Raw genomic sequence first — 25,235 nt, forward strand, 5'->3', positions numbered from 1 at the left:
GTTAAAAAATAAATTGAGAATATATTTTTCTAAAGTAATGTTGGTCTCCATATTTTTATGAATATCATATAATGTGGTTACTTCTCATCTGCACCTAGAGTATGTTTGGTTAAAATAGATGCTTGCTATTGGTCTTTTTTACATAAAATTCTAATTGTCCCTGCGTATAGCAAGCACATCTGTCTGGTAGGGGTCCCCCTTTTTTCAAAGAGCAAAGTAGAAGCTACAACAGGCTGCATTAACAACAAGGGCACCATTCAGCCCAGTTCTCCATCCCTCCCACTACTGCCCCCGCCAAACCTCTTTAATGCAGCCGCTTCAGCACACAGCCATCCATAGGAGGCAGGATATGGCACTGTCATCTGGCATGAGAAGCGGTCACTTCAGACAAGTGGATCCTACAGATTGTGCTTGGGTTTGCACACTTCTCTTTCTTGAAACACTACCACCGATGCCACCATCTGTACAACGGTTGTCGAAGGATCATCTGTCCTTGTTACAACAGGAGGTGTGGGGTCTTTTGGCCAAAAGAAAAATCAAGAGGGTTCAGATACCGATAGTAGGTGGTGGTTGTTACTTCGCTACTTTCTGGTGCCAAAAAAAGACAGAAGTCTCCATCCTATTCTGGATCTTAAACCTCCCAATGCCTTTATGAAAAAGGACAGGTTCAAGATGCTCATCATCCCAAGTCCTATCTGCCCTGGACCCTTGAGGCTAGATTGTAGCGTTGGACCGGCAGGACATGTTACCAGCAGTTCACGGTGGGCTCCTAGCACTTTCAGTTTGCTCTGCTTCTTTTCAGCCTCACCAGTGCTCATCTAGTATTCATGAAAGTGGTAGCGTTGGTTGCTGCTCACCTTCGGAGCTTGGGGATTTGAGTTGTCCCCTTTCTTGATGATTGGTTGTTGAAGGTGGGCTGTCCGCCAATACTACGCCTGCCTCAGTTCCTCAATAATAGATCAGGCCCGACTGGGCCCATGTCATCCTAGTGGCTCCAGATTGGTCATTGTTATCCTCCTGTCCTCTGATCAAGCTGCCCCTTCGATCCCAAACTGTTCATGCTCAATCTTAATGCTTGGAGATTGAGCAGTGACGGCTAAGCACCTTCGAACTTCCTTCTAAGGTTGTGGATGTTATTCTGGCCGCCGGGCATCCCTCAACAAAGTCAGTATATGCCTGCCATCTGGACAGATTTGTGGCTTGATTTTCAGAATGGTGCATTAAGCCACTTCATGCCAATCTGTCTGAAGTGTTGCTTTTGGTGTTGTCCTTGGTCCGGCAGGGCATTGGCCCTGGGCACTGTTAAGTTACTTGACAGCTCTCTAAGCTTTATTTTGAGGTTGCTGAATCAGCCGTTCCTGTTTAAGTGACTTGTTATGACTCTGTTTCCAAAAAGGTCTGCGACATATGTTTCCGCTTTCTCTTTTCATTATGCCCCATTAGGACTTGAATTCGGTCCTCGCTTTCCTAATGGGCTCCCCTTTTGAGCCCATGCATTACTTCTCTAAGACCTTTGACTCTCAGAACGATCTTCTTGATAGCCATGGTATTGGCCCAGAGGGTGAGTGAGCTTATGGCTCTCATGGTTCAACCTCTGTATACTACATTCACCCACGACAACCTGGTCCCCTGAATGATTGCCTTCCTTATACCCAAGTGATGACTATGTCGATCAAGCGATCACTCTGACTGCATTCTTTGCTCCACCTCATCCTTCTGAAGAGGAGGAGAGGCTCCATTGTTTGGATCAAAAGAGGACTCTTAGTTTTTATATCGATCATCCCAAGGATCACTGACTGGTTGATCAGTTTTTAGTTGAATTCGCAGGAGCAAAGAAGGTAAAGCTGTGCAGAAGGGGATCATTTGTCGATGGTTTATACTCCGCATAAAAATCTACTATGCTTTAGCCAAGAAGCAAACTCCAGAAGGCTTGAGGGTTCATTCCACCAGAGTCAAGACTGTGACTACTTCGTTAGCATGCGATGTTCATGTCCTTGATATTTGCCATGCAGCTACTTGGTCAGGTCAGGTCCGGCAATAGGGGTACTTTTGCTGCTTGGTCCTGCAGGACTTCTTGGTTTAAATTAGTTTGCACCCCTACTCTAGGGAGGTTACTGCTGTGTTATCCCTTCTAAGGTAAGGAATCTGCTTTTGGAAGTCTCTTCCAAAAGATACATTCCTTCCCTTCTCTAATGCATTTTCCGGTAGAGACTGTCTAACAGAAGATTCCTCACAGTCTCTTCCTTACCAACTCTCCCTTCCTCCCCACTTTGCAAACTGCACTTCCTCAAATGGAAGGTCTTCTTAGACACAATACACTAGTAACACGTTCTGATGTTGCTTTGCATCTGTGGGTGCTGCATGTTTCATGAAAGAAACCGATGTAAGCTTGCCAGGGTGATGTCTACATATAGGCACTGTGCACGCCATACCCTGTGCAGTCGACGCAGAGCCATTGGTGCCATCTACCTGTGTGCAGAGGTACTACTCAAGATTTTCTGAATCCAGTCTGACACCAGGGGGGAATATTCGAAGAAAAGGAATTACAGAAGGGAATCAACTTGCTCTGCTAGCTGCAGTTTCCTCACCTTTTCAATATCAGACTGGATCCAGAAATTCTTAAGCAGTACCTCTGCGTACCAGTAGGTGGCGCAGTGTGGCCCCTCCTATATTGGTACCACTCCAACGTGCAGCAGTTCCTAAAGGGTTTAAAAACAGTAGTTTTGTGTGGTGACATCCCTTGCACACTGAAGAAAAGTTTCTGGAATTATCAAGGTAAGTTTCTGAGAGAAACGAGATGGAGCGCTCCGGATTTGCGTCTGCAAAGCAACTGACATTTGTATGCTGGAGTGGCACCAATATAGGCTCTGCACATCATTTACAGAGTGGAACAGGGTCTGAGTGGAGCTTCATGCACCACATACCAGTACGCAGAGTTTCTGCTGAAGAGTTACGGATCCAGTCTAACACCTGGGTATATTCAAAAGGTGAGGTATCTGCGACTAAATAGTCTCTGTCAGGAAGAGCATTACTGGAAGTAAGTAATTTGTTCTTTTGGATACTAGACACTGTAAGAACATGTTAACATTAGATTTCTACTCGTCCTACCTTTTTTTTTCTAAACACTTTTTTATTGAGTCATCAGATAAGATAATCACATTCTTTACAGTAGAAAGATAATATAGATAGATCAATATAACAGCTTTCAAGCAGGTGACTTCTATATGACATTTATGATACAAAAAGATAAACCTTTCAGGTCTATGAACATCAGCCCCTAACTTTACAAACGACTGTGTCTCATGCAGTGTAGTAGTCCATATAGCATACCCATCTAGCCATTTCACATATATCGTAGTCCTTTGTATCATCGTTCTTCCCTGCAATGTGTTCTCAGAAGGTTCCCACGTGTGTAGTTTGTGGTGAAGGAGGTTCTAAAATGAAACCCCTGAAATCTGCCCATCGTTTCCAGATTTTGGGTTGCTTTTGCAGGCAACCCCATGCTTTAAAGATAGGCTGTTCCTGATCCATACACCAATGAAGGCCTGCCTTCAAAGTTCCCAATTTAGGCGGAGCCGGAACTCACCATGCCCTAGCTATATCTCTTTTTGCCAGGGTAAGGCCCAAAAATAGCAGGTGTCTTTTATAGATGTTTTCCCCTATTTGGTCTGTGATATGTAATAGGGCGAGCCTAGGAGACCGAGGTATTTCCCATCCTAGCCCCTCAATTCGTTACCCCCCCTCCAAAATCTGCTAAGCGCAGTGTATTCCAATATATTGTGTATAAGTGTGCCTTCCGTGCTGCCACATCGTAGACATGTAGGGAAATCTATCAGCCCCACCCTCCAAAGCCTGTATCTGGTAAAATAAGCATGGTGTGAATATTTAAACTGAAGAAGTCTGAGGTGAGAAGCTATTGCGGCGCCCCTCGGAATTCAAGGCCTCTGTCCAGTCGTCCCTGTCAAGGGGAACGAGGTCTGTCTGCCATTTTTTCCAGAGTGAATCTAAGGTTGTGGAGAAATTTGTCATTAATGTTTGATATATCTTTGCAGTCTTGCAGTCCCCCAAGTCCCCCATAAAAACCTTTGTCTCTATCGGATTGAACTCTGGGAGAGATTCCAAACGTGTGACATATGAGGAACGCAGTTGTAAGTATTTGTAGAATTGAGTGTGTGGCATAGCAAATTTGTTCTGGAGCGCCTGGTAGGACCTCATGGTGGTACCTCGCATTACATCCCCAAACGTGGAAATGCCTATGGCTTCACATTGTCTAAACTCCACCAAGGTGGACATCTGCGGCATAAGGCCGCTCTGCCAGAGGGGAGTCTCTCTCGTCAGCCATCTCCACCACCCCATCCTGAGCATCGATTCCTTCCTAACTCCGAACACCACACATGTGGCAGGCGGAAATCTCCCTAGCTCTTTTGGGGTGTATAAAAACATATGGGGTAGTATATCACCCACGAGCCATTTCTCCACTTGGTATGCCGGGTCTCTGCTATTCCCATACCACCAGTCGTTCAGTACCAAGAGATGGGATGCTGCGTGATATGACTGATTAACAGGGGTCGCTATACCTCTGCAGTACATTGATTGAAAGCACGTTTTCAGTGCAACCCTAGCAGCTTGATCGTTCCATAGGAAATTACTTAGTCTTGAGTTGAGCTGTCGGAACCAGGTGGCCGATATCTGAAAGGGGTGGTTCTGCAGCTGATAAAGAAGACGAGGGAGGGACACCATCTTAAATATCGCTAATCTTCCCAGTATGGACGGGGGCATGCGCACCCAGGATTCCATCTCAGCCTGCGTGGACGTCCAGATGGGTACGATGTTTCTATTCCACAACTCCTAGTGGGAGGACGAAATGTAGACCCCGAGGTACTTAAGCCCGGTTGTGGCTAGCTTTGCTTCTCCCACCCAGGTGCCCATTTCTGAGCCTCTGTGAAGAGGCCACAATATTGACTTTCTAGCATTCATAAACAGGCCAGAGTGTTGTCCAAATATCTGCATAATGCGGAGTAATTGAGGTCCTGTCCGATGTGGTTCTGTTAGAAAGAAAAGAACATAGTCTGCATAGAGTGCGATCCGATCCGACAGCCCTCCCGGCCTACATTTTTTTTTTTTTAAGTAGCATGCACCCTGCCTTGTGCTCCCCAATACCTACATGGGGTGACTTATTAATTTAAAAAAAGGAGGTTTTGACCAGTCAACATGGTGTATTTTGTCTGGTCAAATAGCATTTTTTAAGCGGGCACAGTCCGGCTACAATGGTAGGCGTTAAGGCACACATCAAGAACTATTCCATTTACAAGGGCTGGTGTGCATGTCAACTGAAAGTTTGGCATAGGAAGACTGAGCTCTAATCTCTGAGGTTTTAGAAAAATCCCACATCTAGTATGATTTGCTGCTCTAGTGGACATGAGAATATTTACAACTGCCTCCAGAAGGTTTAAGGTTTGAAATGTATATTGTGTTTGGCTGGAGAGGGTTGGTACAAGAAATGGCAATTTTTGTTGCCATTTTTGTTTAGACAGACTGGTATAAATTGTTTAACACCTTCTATGCTCATGACGAGCTCAGCTCGTCATGAGGCGCGGTGCTCATGTGCTCGTGACGAGCTAAGCTCGTCATGAGCCGTGGAACGCTCACCCGCGGGCATAATTCCCCTGCTGTGCTGAACGCTCCACGGAAACGGGTGTGGTCATGACAAGCTCAGCTCGTCATGAGTCCACGAGCACTGTGCCTCATGACGAGCTGAGCTCGTCATAAGTACGGGGGCGCTGTGCGTGCCCCCCGCCCCTCAGCACAGCGGGGGAATTACCCCCGCTGCAAAGGGGTTAAAATTCCTATAATTGATCAGTTTAAAAATATTGCGGCAATTGCTCTCCCTTTCTTCCATGTGCTTAAAATCAATGAACTATAATTTAGAGCTAAAAGTTCCTAATTCTTCTCGATTCATGCACATTAAAACTGTTTACCATTAAGACCATATGCATTTACAGCTGTATCATGAGTTAGCCAGGTAAGCAAGTGACAAGCACTGAGGCCATCACTTAGTCGGAAAAATCTGGAGAAGCATCAGGTACTGGAATTTCCATCACTGTGGGGATTGTAAGTGAAGGAAATTCCAGCAATGTATTCGCACCATCTCTAGAAATTGGTGGATTTTACATGTCACCTCAAGTGAAAATGAGGTCTTTCATGTTGATTCTCCTGTTAGCTCAAAATATAAAATAATATAAAGAATAAAACCATACTTTTTTTATATACAGTAAAATGCACTCAAAAGAACACCGTTCTCTTAAATACATTATCGTCCAGCAGATTCTCCACCTTACACCTTTGCGCTGTATCTCAAAGCTTTAGGCAATACTGGAAAAGATTTTTCCCAGCCATCCCTCACCAGCCTCACCACGTGGTGCCATTCGACTTCAGCTGTTACTCCGCCTCTTCACATAATGACAGTGGATATAAGGCACCAGTTGGCGGGCTGGTGTCAGTTCATCTTTTCCCCACCTATTTGGTCAGGTCTGGAGCTACCTCTTGAGGTCTCACCAATAAAACTCCTCAACATTTAGAAAGCAGATAGGTCTACTATATCCTGTAAAATATTCAAGCCTTGTTTTAGATGTCACGGAAAGCTGTCATTTGCGGTTTCACATCTGCCTGTAGTAGGATCAAAACACAGCACCATAGCCTGCAATTCTTGTGTTCTCATTCATCCAAAGGCTATCATGGAGCAGTAGAGTCCCAGCAGAGCCCGCCTTTTAGGCCTGTTCAGACACACCTTCAGTTTTAAAGCTTCTTTTGGGCAAAGGGTGGCTATAAGAGACCCCATAATAATTAACAGCAGATACAAGGAAGCCTTCCATTTTCCACCAACCCATAAATGATCACAACAGATAGCTGGGTCATCTAGCTAATCAAGGGCTACGACCAAAGAAGGATGGAGGTTTGAGACTCATCCTGGATCTCTCCCTTGTGAACTTGTTCATTCAGCAGGACAAGTTAAAGATGCTGTTCCTGTGTGAGGTCTATCTAGCTCTAGGTCAGTGTCATCTTAAGGATTTTGGGCCCCAGGCAAGACTTACTTTTGGGGGCCCCTTTAGAGAACAAATTGTAATTTTATTATAAATTTCCCGGGAATATAAAACTGCATGATGCCAAACAATACTAAATTATATGTTACATTTTAACAGGATCACAATACACAATTCATATAGTTCTTGCCCAGGAACCCAAGAATCCTTGGACGACACTGGGTAGAAAGACAAAAGTCAAATATAAAGAAAGTTCGCTTTCCGTGGTGGCCTCTTGGAAGAAGGGGTCCCGGGCAATTGCACACTTTACCATGCCTTAAAGTGTCTCTTCTCTGGGTGCGGGACATCGATTCATGTCCCGGATTCTCCAGGGCACATACTTCCATCTTACAATCTTTCCTGCCCAGAGATATTACCAGAGATTCACAGTGACATCCCAGCACTATCAGTTCACAGTTCCACCGTTCGGACTGACAACTGCTCTACATGTCGTTACCAAAGTGCTGGTGGTTGCATCTGCTTCACTGTAATAATTGTGAGGCCCTCTGCATCCATTCTTGGACAACTCGCTTTAGAAAGTAGAGCACCTCCAGTGAACAGTGATTTTTCTCCATGACTTGGCCTTTACTGTCAACGCTCAAAAGTCTTCAGAGGGTATGTTTCTGACTTGAACCCATGTCCTGGTTCTGAAGGCCTTGCTAGCTTGACCTCATGTATCCTGTTGACATCAAATGGCGGATGAGGGCCCTTTAGAGGTGCCAAAGGTCATAGTGGCTTCAGCATACAGATAGTTGTATGGCTCTGGTGCAGATCCCACGATCTTAATTTGGATATGTACGTGTAGATAGGTTCCTCGAAACATATGGTGGGTTGTCCATCCAGCGCTCTTTAGGCTGAGGCTAGGGTGTTCACTGACACCTTCTCAGTATCCTGGGATGCTCATCTATGCAACATGATGGCACAAAGCTTTTGGGCTGCATCTGACCAGAAACAGCATAAAAAGTCCCCGAGCAACAGGCATTCCCTCTTGAAATTCAGGCATTTCTCTCTTCAATCTCCTAGAGCACCATTCAGATTCTGTAAGACAAAACCACTACTGTCCATAATATCAGCAGATATAGCGGTATGGTGTCATGGGAGCAAATGTACCCATGTAAATGAGCACATTGACAGGGATTCCTCCCCTTAGCAGCTCATCTTACTGGTTCACTTATTATGAGAGGGGATTCTCTCAGCTGTACTCAATGGAGGACTACGAGTGGGAGCTGTACCCAGAAGTAAAGAAGGTGATCAACAGATTGGGGTTTCTGTGTGTGAATTTCTTCACCAGAGTCCAGAACAGTAAGTATCCTCTTCTTTGCTATACACAACACCTGTACCTGATTTCCTTGGAGTGCTTTTAGGTTCATCTGGTCTCTGGGCTTGCTGGATGCATTACTGCTGATTCTGCTACTGTCAAATGTGCTGCAGTAGGATAGAGAAAAGTGGAATCTGGTAACTCCAGAGAGGATATAGAATGCCAATCTGTTAACTCAGGACTTGACCGCATCATCTGCTACTGTGAGGGGAACTGATTTATCATGAATGGTCAGGTCCTCAACTCCAACACCAAAACTCAGCGACAACATGTGGAGATTAATCGGTGCCAGCTAGAGGCCTATTGTCTTCCTGATGACGTAGCAGACATTGTCTTGCCCCCAAGAAGCACACAGATATTGTCTTGGCCCCAGCAAGACCATCTGAGGTGATTAAGAAACCAACCTTGTTCAGAAGTACTAGTTGGTAGAACTCTTCCCCTTTAAATCTAGCCTTTCTGATATCTTACAGTTTATATTGTCTGTTGCACAGCAGGGCCTCGATGTGGTTGCTGGTAAGGATTATTTGATGCTCTGACTTTTTTTGTCTTCTGGATCCACCTTTCCTCTTTAGTGCACCACAAGTTGCCCTTTTGCTTACAAGTCTGCTAGTTTTCCATTACTCCGTTCATTGCACCTCAGTAGGATTTAAATATGGTTTTGAATTTCTTGATGGTATTCCCTCTTTGAGCCAATGCATAGTTGCCTGGCTTGACTTCTTTTACCCTGAAGGTGGTTTTGATTCTGACAATACCTTGAGTACGTACAGCTGGAGCACGTATGACTCTCTTTGTTTGTTAACCTTTCACAGTTTTCTTCTCAGACAAACTTGGTCCTTCACACCTCCCTATTACTCTTAACCAAAGTGGTTTCTGCTTTTTGTATAGCTCAGTCCATCTCTTTTCTATCTTTCTTCATTCCTCTACATCCAGCCAAGGAGCAGGAGCTGCTGCACTGAATGGACCTCAGTTATGAAATGTCCTACTTTATCTAGTGCACTTGAAAGGACAGTGTATAATGAGCTCTTTTTCAGCTTCTTATTAGCTCAGGTTGGCATGGTGGCGAATAAACACGCCATTTCTCATTGGGACTTCCTCTGGATCAAGCTCTGTTTCTTCCTGGCAGAGGAAGAGCCTCCAGTGGTCATTCATGCTCGTTCCACCAGGATCATTGCTGCTCCCCTGGCCTTTTCCAGAAGCATCCAACTTACATACACATGCTGGGCAGCTACATCAACATTCTTGTCTACTTTTGTTGACACTACTCGCTCACATCTCAGGTACACAGTGACAGGTACCTTCCCCAGCTGCGTTGCATGACTTACTTAGCCAGAACTAATCAGTCCCACCTCCCAAAGCAATATTGCTTTGGGACTCATTGATAAACCTATGGAAGATGTATCCATCAGAAGAAAAAATTACTTAACTTTGATCAGAATATTTCTGGTCAATGCATAATCTTCCTGCAGATTCCTCACCTCGCTCCTTCTTCCTCTGAGTTAGTGCTGTGAGGAATAAGACCCCAAGCTATGTAAACATGTTATCTGCTGTATTTTTTGCTGTTTTCCCCCTCTCATTTTCTCACCATACACCACGATAGGACTCGCAGCTAGCGCCAGTGTGCCTATTAGCGCCAATTACATGCCAGTATGGTCATGTCCGGAGAGGAGGCGTGACTGAACCTACATGATGCAACACCAGGCAGGAATGAACAGAGGGCGGTGAGGAATCTGCAGGAAGATTATGTATCCACCAGAAATATTGTTACCAAATATGAGTACCCCTTTCTTTTGATCTTTTCTGCTTTGTTCTCCTTCCTTCAAAGTAAAATAGTTCCTATCTTTTTTAATTTATTTCGTTGGGGATTTTGTATAGCGCCAAGGTTACTTCATGTTAGTTTCCATGGCACCTTGTCTCATCTTCTCAGATGTGCAGGAAGGGCGTGCAATTGTTCCGGTCATAATATATATATATATTTTTTTAGGTCTCGCTAGAGCCAGCGCATGCGCTGATCTGGCGAGACATTTAGTTAGTGGCATTTCAAAGTGCTACAACCAGCAGCTTTGTTTGGCCACCAGCTTGCGGCAAGGCGCGTGCACGCGCATAGCCGCCATATGGCTTTCTGCATTCCACATATGGCTGGATCAAGGCTTTCCTTTTGCATGCTCCTCCCCCTCCCCCACCACAGAGCGCATCCAGCTCCTCCCGCTGGCTGCTGCTCCCGGCACCATCTGGCCACTTTCACTTTAATGGCCGCGTCTTAACATTGACTGCCTGCACTGCACTTGTTAAATGTGCTACCATGTTCAGTTCATTAGTTGCCGGTGATCTGAAATGTCAAACCATTATCCTCGACAACGGTGGCCAAGGTTAGTATCTTTCAGAACCATTTTTCTAATAATATAACTGTTTGCAAGTGGGAAAGGTGATCCTCGCAACACAAAGGGGTTGTGACAGAATGGACTGCTGAAGTACATATGATTTCCCCTGCCTTTCACTTTCAACCGTTGAGTTTGGCGCATGCTGCAATATCGCCCTTTATACAAAGGGGCATTGCTTCGAGTCTCAGAGTCTGGGAGGGAGAGGGGTGCACTTCTAATTACAGAAGGACTATTTATCTCACAGGAAAATCTTATTTATCCGTATTTTTTCGATTTCGGGTCATGCTGTTAACGTTTGCGATTATTATAAAGCTCTTTTTTAATCATAAATCAGAAGATGGGTGCTTCGGTTTTTGTGGCATGTTTTTTCACAGCATCTTGATTAAAAAAAATATTTGTAATTAATGCGAATAGAATGTGTCAAATTTAACATCATTCAAATGATCCTCACGTGTTACACACTCGACTTCCTACAATGCTGCTGCATTCTCCAGTTTTTATTATATTATCATGAGTACACATTATCCACTATCAGTGCTCTATCCCAGTTCCTACACTTGATGCAATGTGTGAACTTTGGCAAACACAATCTCCCCATAACCTGTCTTGAACATTTAGAAGTGGGCCATTAGCTGAATTATTATACCTGCATGTTGCCCCAAAATGCACCAAATAAGTGCTAAGTGGGGGATGTAGCCTGCCCATGAAACCAATTTAAGGGGTTCTTTCATCTCCCCCAAGCAGATAAGAGGTACTCTTTTTATTTTTTATTTTATTTTTACACCTAATATTGATGACAAACAGCATGTTTTAGTAACACATTGCTTAATAGAAGATTTATTTGCAAAGAATCGGACATTTCTCCTTTTAACCATCCACTCTCCATGCATGCCTTTTTCGGGTTTGCACTGCAAAGGAGCAGCCACTTTAACAAGCAATGGCATAGCCAATAGGTCTCGCCTTTGGGACCTTATAAGTATTTAGTTATGCAGCACAATATCCTTGGTGCAGCAACATCAACTGTTGCATGGCTAAATACTTATAAGGTTCGAAAGGCGAGACCTATTGGTTATGCCAATGCTTCTTTAAATAGAGCTGCTTTATTTCACACTTCCCCTGCATGCAATTGCTTTAAAAACCTGATCGTATTATCAGCCAATTTAAAGATACACATTTTACTCACCTCTGAATAATTGAAGTCTGAGACAGCCTTGCTGGGATTCAAATTCACAACCTCTAGATACCTCCTGAAGCATTCAGCTCCTGGCATATTCGCTATTCTTGCACAATCTCTATGTAAACAGGTTTCCTTGCAGTGTTTCATTATAGCTGCCAAAATGTGCTCACTGCTCTCAACACTTCTGCAGGGGTTCCATTTTTGACCATCTCAAACTGAGCATTGTCTGATCTCCATACCTTTGCCAAACACCGTTTTCAGGAGTACTTCTCGAGAGGAACCTGCATTTGGCCCTGCGCTGTGTGAACATTTCTTGATCTATGGATTGATTTTCATTTTCCCCTCGTGCCTTAATTCGTACGTTTGCAGTATGGTGGTAGTCTTTCGAAATGTGACACTTTTGTGACGATTAGTAGCCATTACCTATGCTGACAGGTACTACTACTACTTTGCAGATTCTCATTTACCCTTCCATCCACCCTGTTTCACAAGCAGTACTTATGTCTACTGTTGTAACCATTGCTCTGGATGGTCCTCTTTTCCTTTGTCATGGGGATATTGGGCAAATCTGGCATCAAAGCCACGAAGATCATCTTTGTGTGGCAAGCCGCCTACCCCGACCACACTGTTCTTTGAGGGTAGTTGCATAAGGCCCCCTTCTGAGTCACTGAACTTATTCGTATCTTGTCTGTGCATTAAATGCATTTCTGCAGTTAGTTAATTTGCTATTTGATGAGTATCCATTAAAAAACAGAAAGGTAAAAAATGGCTTATCTTTCACCCTGTTTGTTTTGATTTACTAGAAAGCTCACAAATTTTGATAAAATCTTCACATAGCTCGTATGTGACCTTTTATTGTGTTCTTCAAGAAATTGATATATCTGCACCAGCATCCTGGCTTTCAGGCCTAGGAATAACCCCAAAAGCCTCATTAAAAGTGTGATTTGTTTTAATATCTCTCATGTTAGATTTGCCTCCTGCTTTTCAATACACTCCTTGGAATCTAAACCCCAAGCAATTGCTTTAATTGTGCGGGTGGTTTCAGATGGGGGGCACCGGAACTTATCTGTGGAGACCAGAACTTATTTTTCATCATCAGAGTTTGACCCAGAAGAGACAAAAGCTGAAAACAAAATAAGGAGGAAGAGAAAAATAGGAAGACCACGGCAGGGACAGAAAACATACATGAAAAAAACTTGCAGGAGTAAGATAAAGAGAAGTTAAATGTAGGGTAGTTGAAGAAAGAGGCATGCTTTGGAACCAACAGTGGACAACCTTGGTATTCTGCAACCCCCAGGAAAAACTGAGTCCCTGCTCTTATTTTTATACTCATTAAGCAACTATCCCAAAGAGCTTTTGTGCACATTAGGTGGATTGCTGTTTGACTTTGTTTTAAATTGCAGACTTTGTATCTGTTATGTTATTCTGCTTTTCAGATCGATTCTTTCGAAGGATGGCATTCTGTACGTAAAACTTCGAGCTGGGCAACTGTCCTATAAAGAAGACCCGAAGGGCTGGCGCAGCCTCCTGACCCAGACTGTTGCACACAGAAACTCAGAGGCACAAGCTTTCAAGGTATTAATTATTGGGTGCTGCAGCTGAACTAATGGGTTTGGTCACAACCAGCTTCCCACGCCTTAACAGGCAGAGTAAATACAAAACTGTTTCTAACAAAGAAAACCCAGCAGTTCTCAGAAATGGCATGCATAAATATTTGACATAATGACAAATATTGTCCACAGCTACTGTAGTTCTGGCAGGCATCCAAACTAAGGTTGGCATTACTTAATATTACCTGACCTCCACCATTTACTACCACTGGGCACATCACTCCACGCAAACCCTCACCACCTCTGCACCTGTCCTCACAAAACATTCAGCAGCTCACAATTAGATAGAACAGTGTATGGGAACACATCACACCATCTCATGACAACACACACCACAAGATGCCAAACCACATTACTTCATTTTTCCACATCACACCTCAGTATATGGTGAAGAAAGCATAATTGCTTTTGCATTGAAAGATTTAAGAGAGTTTAGAGCCACTACTTGGTCATTAACAAAGAGACATTATCTTGATGGGGTATTTGTGCATAAAGTGTGTGGTATAAAGTTTGAGTTGAGATCAAACTTTATCATGAATCTTTGGTAGATACTTGTACTACGGTGTTTGTTTAACTCAACACTGTCTATTGCAGAATGATTGCACTGTTTACAAGTGTTTGAACTTTCCCAGGATACAAAAAGTGAAAAAAGATTATTTATCTCGGTTGCCTTTAGATACTAACAAAGTTATTGTGGGTTGTAGCAGACGTGGAATTGAGTTGTAAGCGTGTCATTTGTCAAGAGGAATAGTTGACCAAGAGTGAGTAGAATGGTGGATTGAAGGAAGTGACGAAATGTATTTCGAAAGGGTACCGAGAGTTATGCATAAGGATTGTTACTGGAAGGAGTTGGTTCGGGCAAAATTCTCGGAGGTTTAGGGGTGTGATATGCTTATATAATAAGCTAGAGGCGCATGTTTTACATTACCTAGGCTGTTGGAAATGGTATATGAGGACCATGGTGGAATGTCATTAAAGAAAAGAAAGGACAGGTTAGATTTTTAATGGGCCTCATGGATCATGAAAGTGAGAGAATTTTGAGCACTAAGGTCTCGCACATCATTCTGAAGTTTTCAGGCCTCCACAAAAGGGTCTTTCAATATTAATTTGGTACTGACCCTCTCTCTTGTCTACCAATAAGCCTTGTTTTTCTGTTGGTCATTGTGTCCAGGAACTAGGCCCCATTATATCTGGCCTACTGGTAGACCTAACAGTAGAGTCCCTATACCTATTGCGATTTAGAAAGAGGTTGTGATGTCTCATCTGGTAGCTCTCTATTTTGGTGCAGCAGCTCACATTCTTGAATGACAGCTCACAACCCATCCACCTTCAGCAGGGTTTTGATATTCAGAACTTTAACCTTCTAAACTTCTGGGGTCCCTTGCTCAGGGTTCAACTCACCCTGCTGGCATTCTTAGTCTTTGGTGCTGAGAATGCCCCACTTCTAATGGAGTAGTGCCACTTTTCAGAGCCGCTCCTCTTTTATTAGATTAATCTTAAGATCATCAAATAACCTTCCGTAAGGGGATGCAGAAAATCCTTCTTTTTGTTTGTTTGACACAGTCGTTTCTTCTGTTCGTGCCTTGACAAAAAGGGATCAGGTTCTTTTGTGTTTCATCAGAATATGTGGTTACCTTCTGCCAGAGCTAGGCCTTCTTCGGTTGGAGGCAATACAATAAGTTGTAAACTCCTATTTCTCCTCTGTTGAGGTTTTCTTTTTGGGGGTCGCTTTTACACAATCGTTTTTGAGCTTTGTTGGGTGGGTATCTACTCTGAATATGAACTATGAGTGTAACATAAACCATTTTATACAGCTGCCATTGTTCTTTCCTTCCCATCATTTGAAGGCACACACATACTCCTACTATTGTAGACTCTAAGCCTACTGGATAAGTCTTTAACGCTATCCGGTACAGAAAATTGTTTTAGGTAATTGGTTATTTGGACTTTAGAAATTGCACTGTGATCAGGCTACACACATTTATCACTGAGGTTAAGGGGGCAATACCATGTCCACTGCTAAGTGAAATGCAAGTACTGCTGCTGCATTAGTGAAAAGAGAGTCAGGGCAGGATATGCGCAGAGTGGCAAAGCGGACAACAAATTCCATATCTGAGTGTGAGGACCGGAAATATGATGCTAGACAGATGACGAAATATGGTCGCTAAGACTTGCAGCACTGATTTGATGAGTTATGTTGAGGTCTGTTGATTGAGACAACTTGAGTTGTCTCACCACACTTTATTTTCACGAAAAATCTCTTTCACAATGTACACGTAAAGGCCTTTAAAATTCCCATTTACATCTTGCTTCGGCCTACCCCAGCATGAAGTCATTCTGCTTTACCCATTGGCTTCCTTCTCTATGAGTGACCGCACACAATCTGTGCACATAGTTTACATCTACCTACAAATAGTTTCGTTCTTTTTAGTGACAAAGCAGGTTTATGATGTGCTTTCTTATTTCTTTTTTTTTATGTCCTCATTTAAAGATAATATGCTTCCATAAAAATCAAGAGAGATGGTTCTTTTCTGACCCCTTCTAAGTGTCTTAAGGATGAACTTTTAATTACCGGTCCGGTTTTCACCCCCGCAGAGGAGAAGGGATACTATGTTTCTCCAGAGCCGCACACCTTCGACTACTTTAGGGTTTCAAAACCTCAATCTTGAAAAGGAAAGCGGCCCATATAATCTCACTTACCAGTGAGTGTCCCTTTTCAGACTAGTCCCCAGGACCAATTCTGAACCATATTATTAATCGTAGGACCCAGAAACACAGAGATCTACTTAAAAATCAAAGAGCCGTAAACCATAAACCAGAGTATTTAAAACCCATAATCCTCATTATATATGTCGAGCCCCTGTCTCAACCCAATTATCCCAGATTTCCCAATATTTGGTCTTTTTTGTGAAATTGCCTGCTTGATCCAGACATGCTGTCCTCTGAATGGAATAAATCTATTCATTCTCCGTGGGAGGGCATGTTAATATCCATTTAATACATAATTCTCTACGGGCTAAGAGAATCAAGGTAAAAAACAAAACTTTATGCTTCTTTGTTAATATTAAATCCCCCACTCCACTAGGAGGTAGCCCAAAAATTACGGATTTAGAGGTTAGTTTAATTTCCATCCCCATAACATCTGATATGGTCTTACCCACTCTGTTCCAAAATTCAAAAATTACCGGACAACCCCAGAACATATGGACCTCATTAGCATTATCTTCTCCACATTTGGGGCATTTCTTGATCTCCCAATTTCCCATCTATGAGATTCTCCGCGGGGTCCAATATGCTTTATGAGGTGTGAAAAGGTGATTCTTTTTTTAATGATGCAGCGTTTATATATGACCAAAGAAGTGACATTGATACTTCCCCAATAGAGTCAAGATCTTCATCTGGCAGGTCCTTCTTCCAAATTTCCATAAATGAGTCCTGCTCCTCTTCTCCATTTTGTACCAATAGCCAGTGCCAATCTGCCACCTCCTTTCCCTTATTGCTTCTAGAACAAATCTTTAGTGGTAAGTACGGATTACCTTTCAGTTCTTTTCCAACTACTTTTGTCCAGCTTGTTAATTGGTAATATCTGAAAGAGACACGTTAGTGATAGATTCCTTACCTTAGAATATCCCCAGGCGTCAGACTGGATCCGGAAAGTTTTGCGTAGCAGTACCCTTGCGCGTCGGTAGGCGTCGTCTGCGGCTCCGCGTCCGTCGTGGGCGCCGTGATGACGTCGTCTGAGTACTTAGACGCCGCCTCCGCGTGCTGACGTCAGTTCTTCTTTTTTCCGCGCCAGCCAGCGCAGATCTGGAAAGAGCAGTTCCCTAGTCACTTTTTGACTAACCTTTTTTGTGATCTTTTTGATCCCTTTCGAAGTCTAACGACTCCGACGGTGCCGTTAGGGATGCCCGGCTTCAAGCATTGTGACGAGTGCGACCGTACCATGTCGGTCACGGATCCCCACCGCCTGTGCCTGATGTGTTTGGGCGTCGACCATGACGACGAGGCCTGCTCCGACTGTCGGGCCCTCTCGAGGAAGACCAGGCGGGAGCGGTCCCGCAGGCGACTCGAGATCCGCCAGTCGGCCCCGCGCCGTGTGAGGTCCCGGTCCTGGTCCCACAGGAGGTCGAGGGACAGGTCGCGGGGACGGAGCCGTCACAGCTCCGGGAGTCGGCGCCACTCCTCCGGGTCCAAGTCGTCAGGTAAGAAGCATAAGAAGTCGAAGAGACATCATCGCTCTTCCGACTCCCCCCGACGCTCGCGCGATGCGGCCCGGGGTTCGGGTGACACCGCCCACGCGGCTCCTCGTGAGTCGCGGGCGCCGCGTTCGGCCCCATACCCCCCGGTCCCTGGGCTGAACGCGACGCCGGAGGAGATAGAGTGCTTCCTCATGGCCATGAGGTCCCTTTCTTCTCCGACGGGTTCCGCGGCGCCTTCGGGCCCAGTGAACCCGTCTGGGGGCCCTAGTGGGTCGGGGGCTACGACCCCGACGCCGTCGGGTGCTCCGGCCTCAACGCCGCCGGCGCCTTCGGGCCCGGCGCCGCAGGGCCCCACGATCCCGACGCCGCCAGTGCCCTCGGGCTCGGCGCCGCAGGGCACAGCGGCCCCGGCGTCGTCGGTGCCTTCGGGCCCGGCGCCGCAGGACGCAGCTAGGCCCTCGTCGGGCGTTGGATCGTCACCGGTGGACCTTACGACTCCCCCGGCGTCGGTCCGTGTGGTGTCCCCTCCGGCGTCGTCCTCGGGCGGCGCCATCCCCCGATGCCTCCTCTCACTGGGTTCCGACGTCGGAACGGCGCCGGTCGGCGCCGCTCTCGACGCCGTTCGGAGAATTTCAATTCTATGAACCCACCCCATTCACTTATGACCCTAAATCTCAGGAGATGGGGGACGAGGAGAATTGGGAGGGGTCTGAGGACCCTCTGACAAGGGAATGTCAGTACACCTAAACTCACCCGGCTACTTTGCTCAGAAATTGACAATCTCTGGGGGAATCAGAAACACGAGAGGCACAAACAATCTTCTGCTGAAACCTCGAAGATTCCGGAAGGAAAAAACATACAAGCGCTCCTTCTCAGGAATGGCGCCTAGGATTTGGAACTCACTCCCTCCCGAAACCAGGCTTATCTCCTCCACTACACTCTTTAAAAAAGAAGTAAAAGCTATCCTCATGGCTAAATACACTTGAACTACTATCTCGAACCCTATTAACACCCTGCACCGATCTGTATTACATGCTTGACCTCTTTACTTATTTGTATGAGTCGTCTTATTACTCACATGATTTGCTTTGCAGTCACCTATTTGTATTATTTGTACTGTGTGATCTATTGATTTACTTATTTGACTTTGTTCCCTCATGTACCCTTCTATGTAAAGCGCTCTGATATCTGCGAAGATCTAGGTCGCGCTATATAAAACTTTGAAAATAAAAAATAAATAAACATGGACTGGACAGGAGACCTTGGGGAGGCCAGTGGCCTGGACACCTCTCCAGACACTGGATTTGTCTCTCCTCCGACCGTGGCTTCGGAGGAAGGCGCTACATATAGTGTGGTGTTGATGAGGGCTGCTAAGGCCTTGGGCCTTGAGCTCCCCGTCGCGGCCGTGAGGACTAACCTCCTCACTGAGGTCCTTAAGCCGCAGTCATGCTCCATGGAGCCTCTGCTGCCGTTTAATGAGGCCTTGACGGACGTTCTTTTGGGCACTTGGTCCAGGCCCGCTACAGGTTCGCCTGTAGATAGGAACGTGGCCAGATGCCACCGCCCGGGCGACCCATGTTTCCTGTCCACCCACCCCACCCCCGAGAGTCTGGTTATCCAGGCCTCTAACTCCCAGACCGCCTTCCCAGCGGCTCCCCCCGATCGGGAATCCAAGAGGTACGAGGCCTATGGCAAAAAGGTGTTCTCGTCCCTCAGCTTGGGACTGCGGTCTTGCAACACCGCATGCCTCTTGGGCCGTTGCACCCACTCTCTGTGGGAGACGGAAGTGCTGCCAGAGTGTCCGTTGGAGGTACGGGCCAAACTCGGTCAGGCCCTACTGGAGGGCCGGGACGCAGCGAAATATAATATCAGGTGCGGACTGGATACTACTGACTCGCTGGGCAGAGCGATGGCTACGACGGTGGCGATACGACGCCACGCCTGGCTGAGATCCGCCAACTTCTCGGCAGATGTCCAAAATACACTCATGGACATGCCGTTCGATGGCCGTCGCCTCTTTGGCGACAAGGCAGATCACGCGCTTGAGCGCTTTAAGGACTCTAGGGCTACGGCCAAGTCCTTGGGCCTCTCGGCCCCGCGCCAGCAAATGAGTGCCTTTCGCCCCTTTGTGGCCAAGGAAGGGGCGCCCCCACACGTGCCGCCAGCCAATCGCCGCAAACTGTCGTCCAGCGCGGCGGCGGCCGTGGAAACCGCCGTGGAGGTGGTCGGGGAAACAGGCGGAGCCAGTCCACTCCTGCCCCCGCAGCATCCGCCTCTCAACCCTCCTAGTCCGTGCTTTTCGGCCCATGTGACGCCAGTGGGAGGCAGGGTTCACCATCACCACTCTCACTGGCGCACAGTCACTTCGGACAGGTGGGTGCTGCAAATCGTCCGAAGGGGCTACTCCCTCCCCTTCGAGACGACCCCTCAAGCCATGCCACCGCAACACCACCGCATATCAGGGGATCACTTGCGGCTCCTGCAGGAGGAAGTTTCGGCCCTCTTGGCCAAGGGGGCCATCGAGCGCGTTCCTGGGCCAGAAGTAGGACGTGGTTGCTACTCCCACTACTTCCTGGTGCCCAAGAAGGGCAAAGGGGGCCTACGCCCTATCTTGGATCTGAGGAACGTCAACGGCTTCCTCCGGAAGGAGAAGTTCAAAATGCTGACACTGGCTCAGGTCTTGGCTGCCCTAGACCCAGGAGACTGGATGGTAGCGTTGGACTTGCAGGATGCGTATTTCCACATCCCCGTCCTGCCGGCCCACCGGCGTTACCTGCGGTTCACGGTAGGCCTCGAGCACTTTCAGTTTACCGTGCTCCCCTTCGGCCTTACCAGCGCCCCACGGGTGTTCACGAAGGTGATGGCGGTGGTTGCAGCTCACCTGCGCAGGTTAGGGGTTTCAGTCTTCCCCTACCTAGACGACTGGTTGTTGAAGGCGGGCTCGCCCCAGGTAGTCGTCAACCACCTCCAGACTACGGCGGATCTCCTGCACCGGCTGGGATTTTCCATCAATGTGCCGAAGTCACACCTGTGCCCCTCTCAGAAGCTCCTTTTCATCGGAGCGGTTCTCGACTCGGCGCAGTTTCGGGTTTACCCGCCCGAACAGCGGGTCTGGGATATACAGGCCCTGATTCCGATCTTCCGGCCGTTATCCCGGGTTTCGGTCAGGTTGACGCTGCGGCTTCTGGGGCTGATGGCCTCCTGCATCCTTCTGGTGCATCACGCACGGTGACGGATGCGGGCTCTGCAGTGGGACCTGAAGTTTCAGTGGGCCCAGCACCGGGGCAACCTGTCCGACCATGTCCTGATCTCGGAGGGCACTGCGAGACAGCTGCAGTGGTGGCTCACGGACCGCGATTGGGTCAACGGCAGATCCCTCTCGCTTCCCCAACCGGAGCACGTAGTTGTGACAGACGCGTCCCTCCAGGGCTGGGGAGGCCACTTGGGAGAGGCGGAGATCAGAGGACTCTGGTCTCCGGCTGAGTCCCGGCTCCATATCAATCTGTTGGAGCTGCGGGCGATTCGTCTGGCACTGAAAGCATTCCTCCCGTCTGTCCGAGGGAGTGCAGTGCAGGTGTTCACGGACAACACCACCGCCATGTGGTACTGCAACAAACAGGGCGGAGTGGGGTCGTGGACCCTATGCCAGGAGGCTCTGCGCCTCTGGCAATGGCTGGAACATCAGGGCGTGACTCTGGTGGTTCAACACCTGGCAGGTTCTCTGAACGTCAGGGCGGACTAACTCAGCCGTCGGTGCTCGATGGATCACAAATGGCGTCTGAACTCGGACGTGGCGCAAGGCCTCTTTCTGCGATGGGGAGAGCCTTGGTTAGATCTATTCGCCACCGAAGAGAACACGCAATGTCATCAGTTCTGCGCGTTGGAATTTCCAAGGCGGCGCTCGCTCGGAGACGCTTTTCGTCGCGAGTGGAGCTGCGGTCTGTTGTACGCCTTTCCGCCTATACCTCTTCTGCCCAGAGTTCTGAAGAAGATCAAGCGCGACGGGCCCAAGTCATCCTTGTGGTTCCGGACTGGGCACGAAGGTACTGGTATCCCGAGCTACTCAGTATGTCAGTCGATCCCCCGGTTCGTCTGCCTCTTCAGGAGGACCTTCCGTCGCAGCAGCAGGGGACGGTCCTCCACCCGAACCTGTCCAGTCTCCACCTCCATGCATGGAGATTGAGCGGCGACAGTTGAGGCCATTTGACTTGCCTCCTGAAGTTTGCAACATCATTCTGGCAGCCAGGCGTCCCTCCACAAAGACGGTATACGCCTGCAGGTGGAACAGATTTGTGGCATGGTGCACAGCAAAGGCTGTGGATCCCCTCAATGCCCCTCTCTCTGAGGTTCTTCTCTTCCTTCTTTCTCTTGCCCAGCAGGGCTCTGCTCTGGGCACTATCAAGGGCTATCTTTCGGCTCTTTCAGTCTTTCTGAGGCTGCCTGACCAACCTTCTTTGTTCAAGTTCCCTATCGTCAATCGATTCCTGAAGGGCATCACTCATACTTTTCCTCCTGTTCCCTTCGTGATGCCTCAGTGGGACTTGAACCTGGTTCTAACATTTCTGATGTGCGCTCCCTTTGAGCCACTTCACAACTGTCCACTTCGCCTTCTTTCTTTGAAGACTGCCTTCCTGGTAGCCATCACCTCTGCCAGGAGAGTGAATGAGCTCCAGGCACTCTCTTGTAAGCCTCCTTTCCTTTCAGTCCATCCGGACAAGGTTGTTTTGAGGACTAGGCCCTCTTTCTTGCCTAAGGTGGTCACGGCCTTCCACATTGGGCAGTCCATCACATTGCCCACCTTCTTCCCGCCTCCGCACCCCTCGAGAGAGGAGGAGAGGCTTCACCGTCTGGACCCAAAACGTGCGCACTCGTTCTATCTGGATCGCACACGCCAGTTCCGGGTGGATGATCAACTCTTTGTTGGGTACGCGGGCGCTAAGAAAGGGAAAGCGGTGCACAAGAGGACCATTTCTCGATGGATTATCATGTGCATCCAGGCGTGTTACTCCTTAGCTAAGAAAGAACCCCCTGTTGGGCTGAGGGCTCATTCCACTCGAGCCACGGCCACTACAACTGCCTTGGGCCGAGGTGTGCCCTTGCAAGACATTTGCCAGGCAGCTACGTGGGCCTCGTTGCACACGTTTGCAAGGCACTACTGCCTGGACAGTCAAGTCCGGAGGGACGGCTACTTCGGCCGTTCCGTTCTCCGGGACTTTCTGGTGTGAATATTGGTTCGCAGACCCACCACCACGGGGATGGTATTGCTGGAGTATCTATTCTAAGGTAAGGAATCTATCACTAACGTGTCTCTTTCAGATGCACAAGTTACTACTTGTGTAACGATATATCTGTAAGAGACATTAGTTAGTGATAGATTCCTTACCGACCCACCCATCCTCCCCGTTCTGCGAACCGATATCTAGGGTTAAGGTCATCCCCTTTCAGGGCCCTAGTTTCTTGGCACCAGTGTCGGTTTTTGTCATGGCTCTGCGCTTCTGGCGCGGAAAAGCTGTGGCTAAGAACTGACGTCAGCACGCGGAGGCGGCGTCTAAGTACTCCGACGACGTCATCATGACGCCGACGACGGACGCGGAGCCGCAGACGACGCCTACCGACGCGCAAGGGTACTGCTACGCAAAACTTTCCGGATCCAGTCTGACGCCTGGGGATATTCTAAGGTAAGGAATCTATCACTAACTAATGTCTCTTACAGATATATCGTTACACAAGTAGTAACTTCTGCATTTGAACTTTGAGATCAAGTTTCCAGGTATAGCTGATAAATGCGGCCAAGAAATTAGGTCTCCCTCAGTTAACAATTGACCCCACGAGAAAATTCCGCATTTTCTCAGGGGAAACGCCAATGCGTCTGTTAAACATACTGGTATCCCAGGAGAGTTCCAAATCGGGGTAATATCATTAGAATATGGAATTTTTAGGAGGCAGCTTACTTGTGACCAAAGTTTTACAGATGTCAGCAGAATCTTCAATGTAACTTTTTTTTTATATTTAGGGTTACCACATTTTAGAAGAAAACCATCAGCTTGTTGAGATAAAGCCCAAGTGAGTGCTTTAAAAAGGGGTGAAAACGCACAGTGTTCCAACCTTACTTGTTGGAAGTTTTTTTAACTGAAATGCACACATATACAAATAAAGATCTGGGCTAGCAATCCCACCATACTCCTTTTTCTTTCTAAGTTTTTTCTGGGAGATCCTAGGGCACTATTTCCCCATATAAACTTTGTAAAGAGTCCCTGCGCCTTCTTAAACCAAATTTTTGGGAACTCGAGGGGAATAGTATTAAATAAAAAAGTGTATTTAGGGAGGATCAACATTTTTATTAAATTGGATTTGCCCAGAAAAGAAAGATATTGTCCCCCAAGATTGTAGGGGTGAGCTTACTTCTTTTGTTACCTTATCAAAATTAACTTGCGCAATTTTATCTATATTATGGACTATTTGAATTCCCAGGTATCTCATCTCTTTCTTTTCATAGGGGTTTACAAACTCTGTATTCCATTTCATTAACTCTGTTTTTTGTTGATTTACCAAGTATCCTGAAACCTTTCCGAACTTCTCTATCTCCAGCCATATTTCTGAGTAAGATTTTTCTATATTCCCTTTGTATACAATAAGGTCATCAGCATACAGCCCTATTTTTTTTCCTATCCGTTATAACTAAATGGGATGATTTTCTGCGATGTTCTTAATTTAAAAGCTACGGGCTAAATATACATGTTAAAAAGTAACGGGGAAAGAGGGCACCCCTGTCTAGTCTCTCTTTTGATTTGTATTGTTCGAGTCAAATTCCCATTAACCAGAATTTTAGCGGCGGGGTTTTTGTAGATGTCTTTGATTGCTGCTAAGCAATTTTCCCCCAAATTAAAACACTGTATTACTTTAAATAAAAAGTTCCAATTAACTCGATCAAAAGCCTTGGCGGCATCGAATGTCATTACCGCCAGAGGGGACTTATGCGTCTGTGACACATCTATAGCTCCAATAAGATCCTGGGTCAACTCACTTAATTGTCTCCCCTTCATAAATCCTTTTTGATCCGGATGTATAAGTGACCCTAATACTTTATTCAATTGTTTTGTTATAACCTGCGTATAGATTTTATGGTCGCAGTTTAAAAGCGAGATTGGACGGTAAGATTCACAATCTCGCCGATTTTTATTAGGTTTTAAAAGGATTATTATTGTTGCTTCCTCCCAAGATACTGGGGGACTGTTTCCTTCTATGAAAGAGGAGTTAAATAGTTGTAATAGGAAAGGTGTTAATTCATCTTTTAAGATCTTATAGATCTCATTAGGGATAGAATCTGGGCCGGCAGCTTTCCCCTTTTTTAAGGAGTGAAAAGGGACCATTTATAACTTCTCTGTCTTGTTGTCGGAGAGTAGGGAGATCCATCTCTGATAGAAATTCTTCCATGCAAGCTTCATCTATTATTTCCTCTTCTGTATACAGTTAG

The 25,235-nt window shown here is 46.6% G+C and overlaps 1 protein-coding gene across 1 annotated transcript in view; it reads left to right on the top strand.

Moving 5' to 3' along the window:
* ANAPC1 (anaphase promoting complex subunit 1) overlaps nt 1-25,235 on the top strand; it is a 763,513-nt gene that overhangs the window by 646,574 nt on the left and 91,704 nt on the right. Inside the window, exon 42 of the mRNA XM_086926883.1 lies at nt 13,389-13,527. Within this exon, the coding sequence (XP_086783009.1) occupies nt 13,389-13,527 (139 nt within the window). The remainder of the gene's footprint in view (nt 1-13,388; nt 13,528-25,235) is intronic.

Source organism: Lissotriton vulgaris, chromosome 6 (genome assembly GCF_964263255.1).
Source record: "Lissotriton vulgaris chromosome 6, aLisVul1.2, whole genome shotgun sequence".
Taxonomy (NCBI): domain Eukaryota; kingdom Metazoa; phylum Chordata; class Amphibia; order Caudata; family Salamandridae; genus Lissotriton; species Lissotriton vulgaris.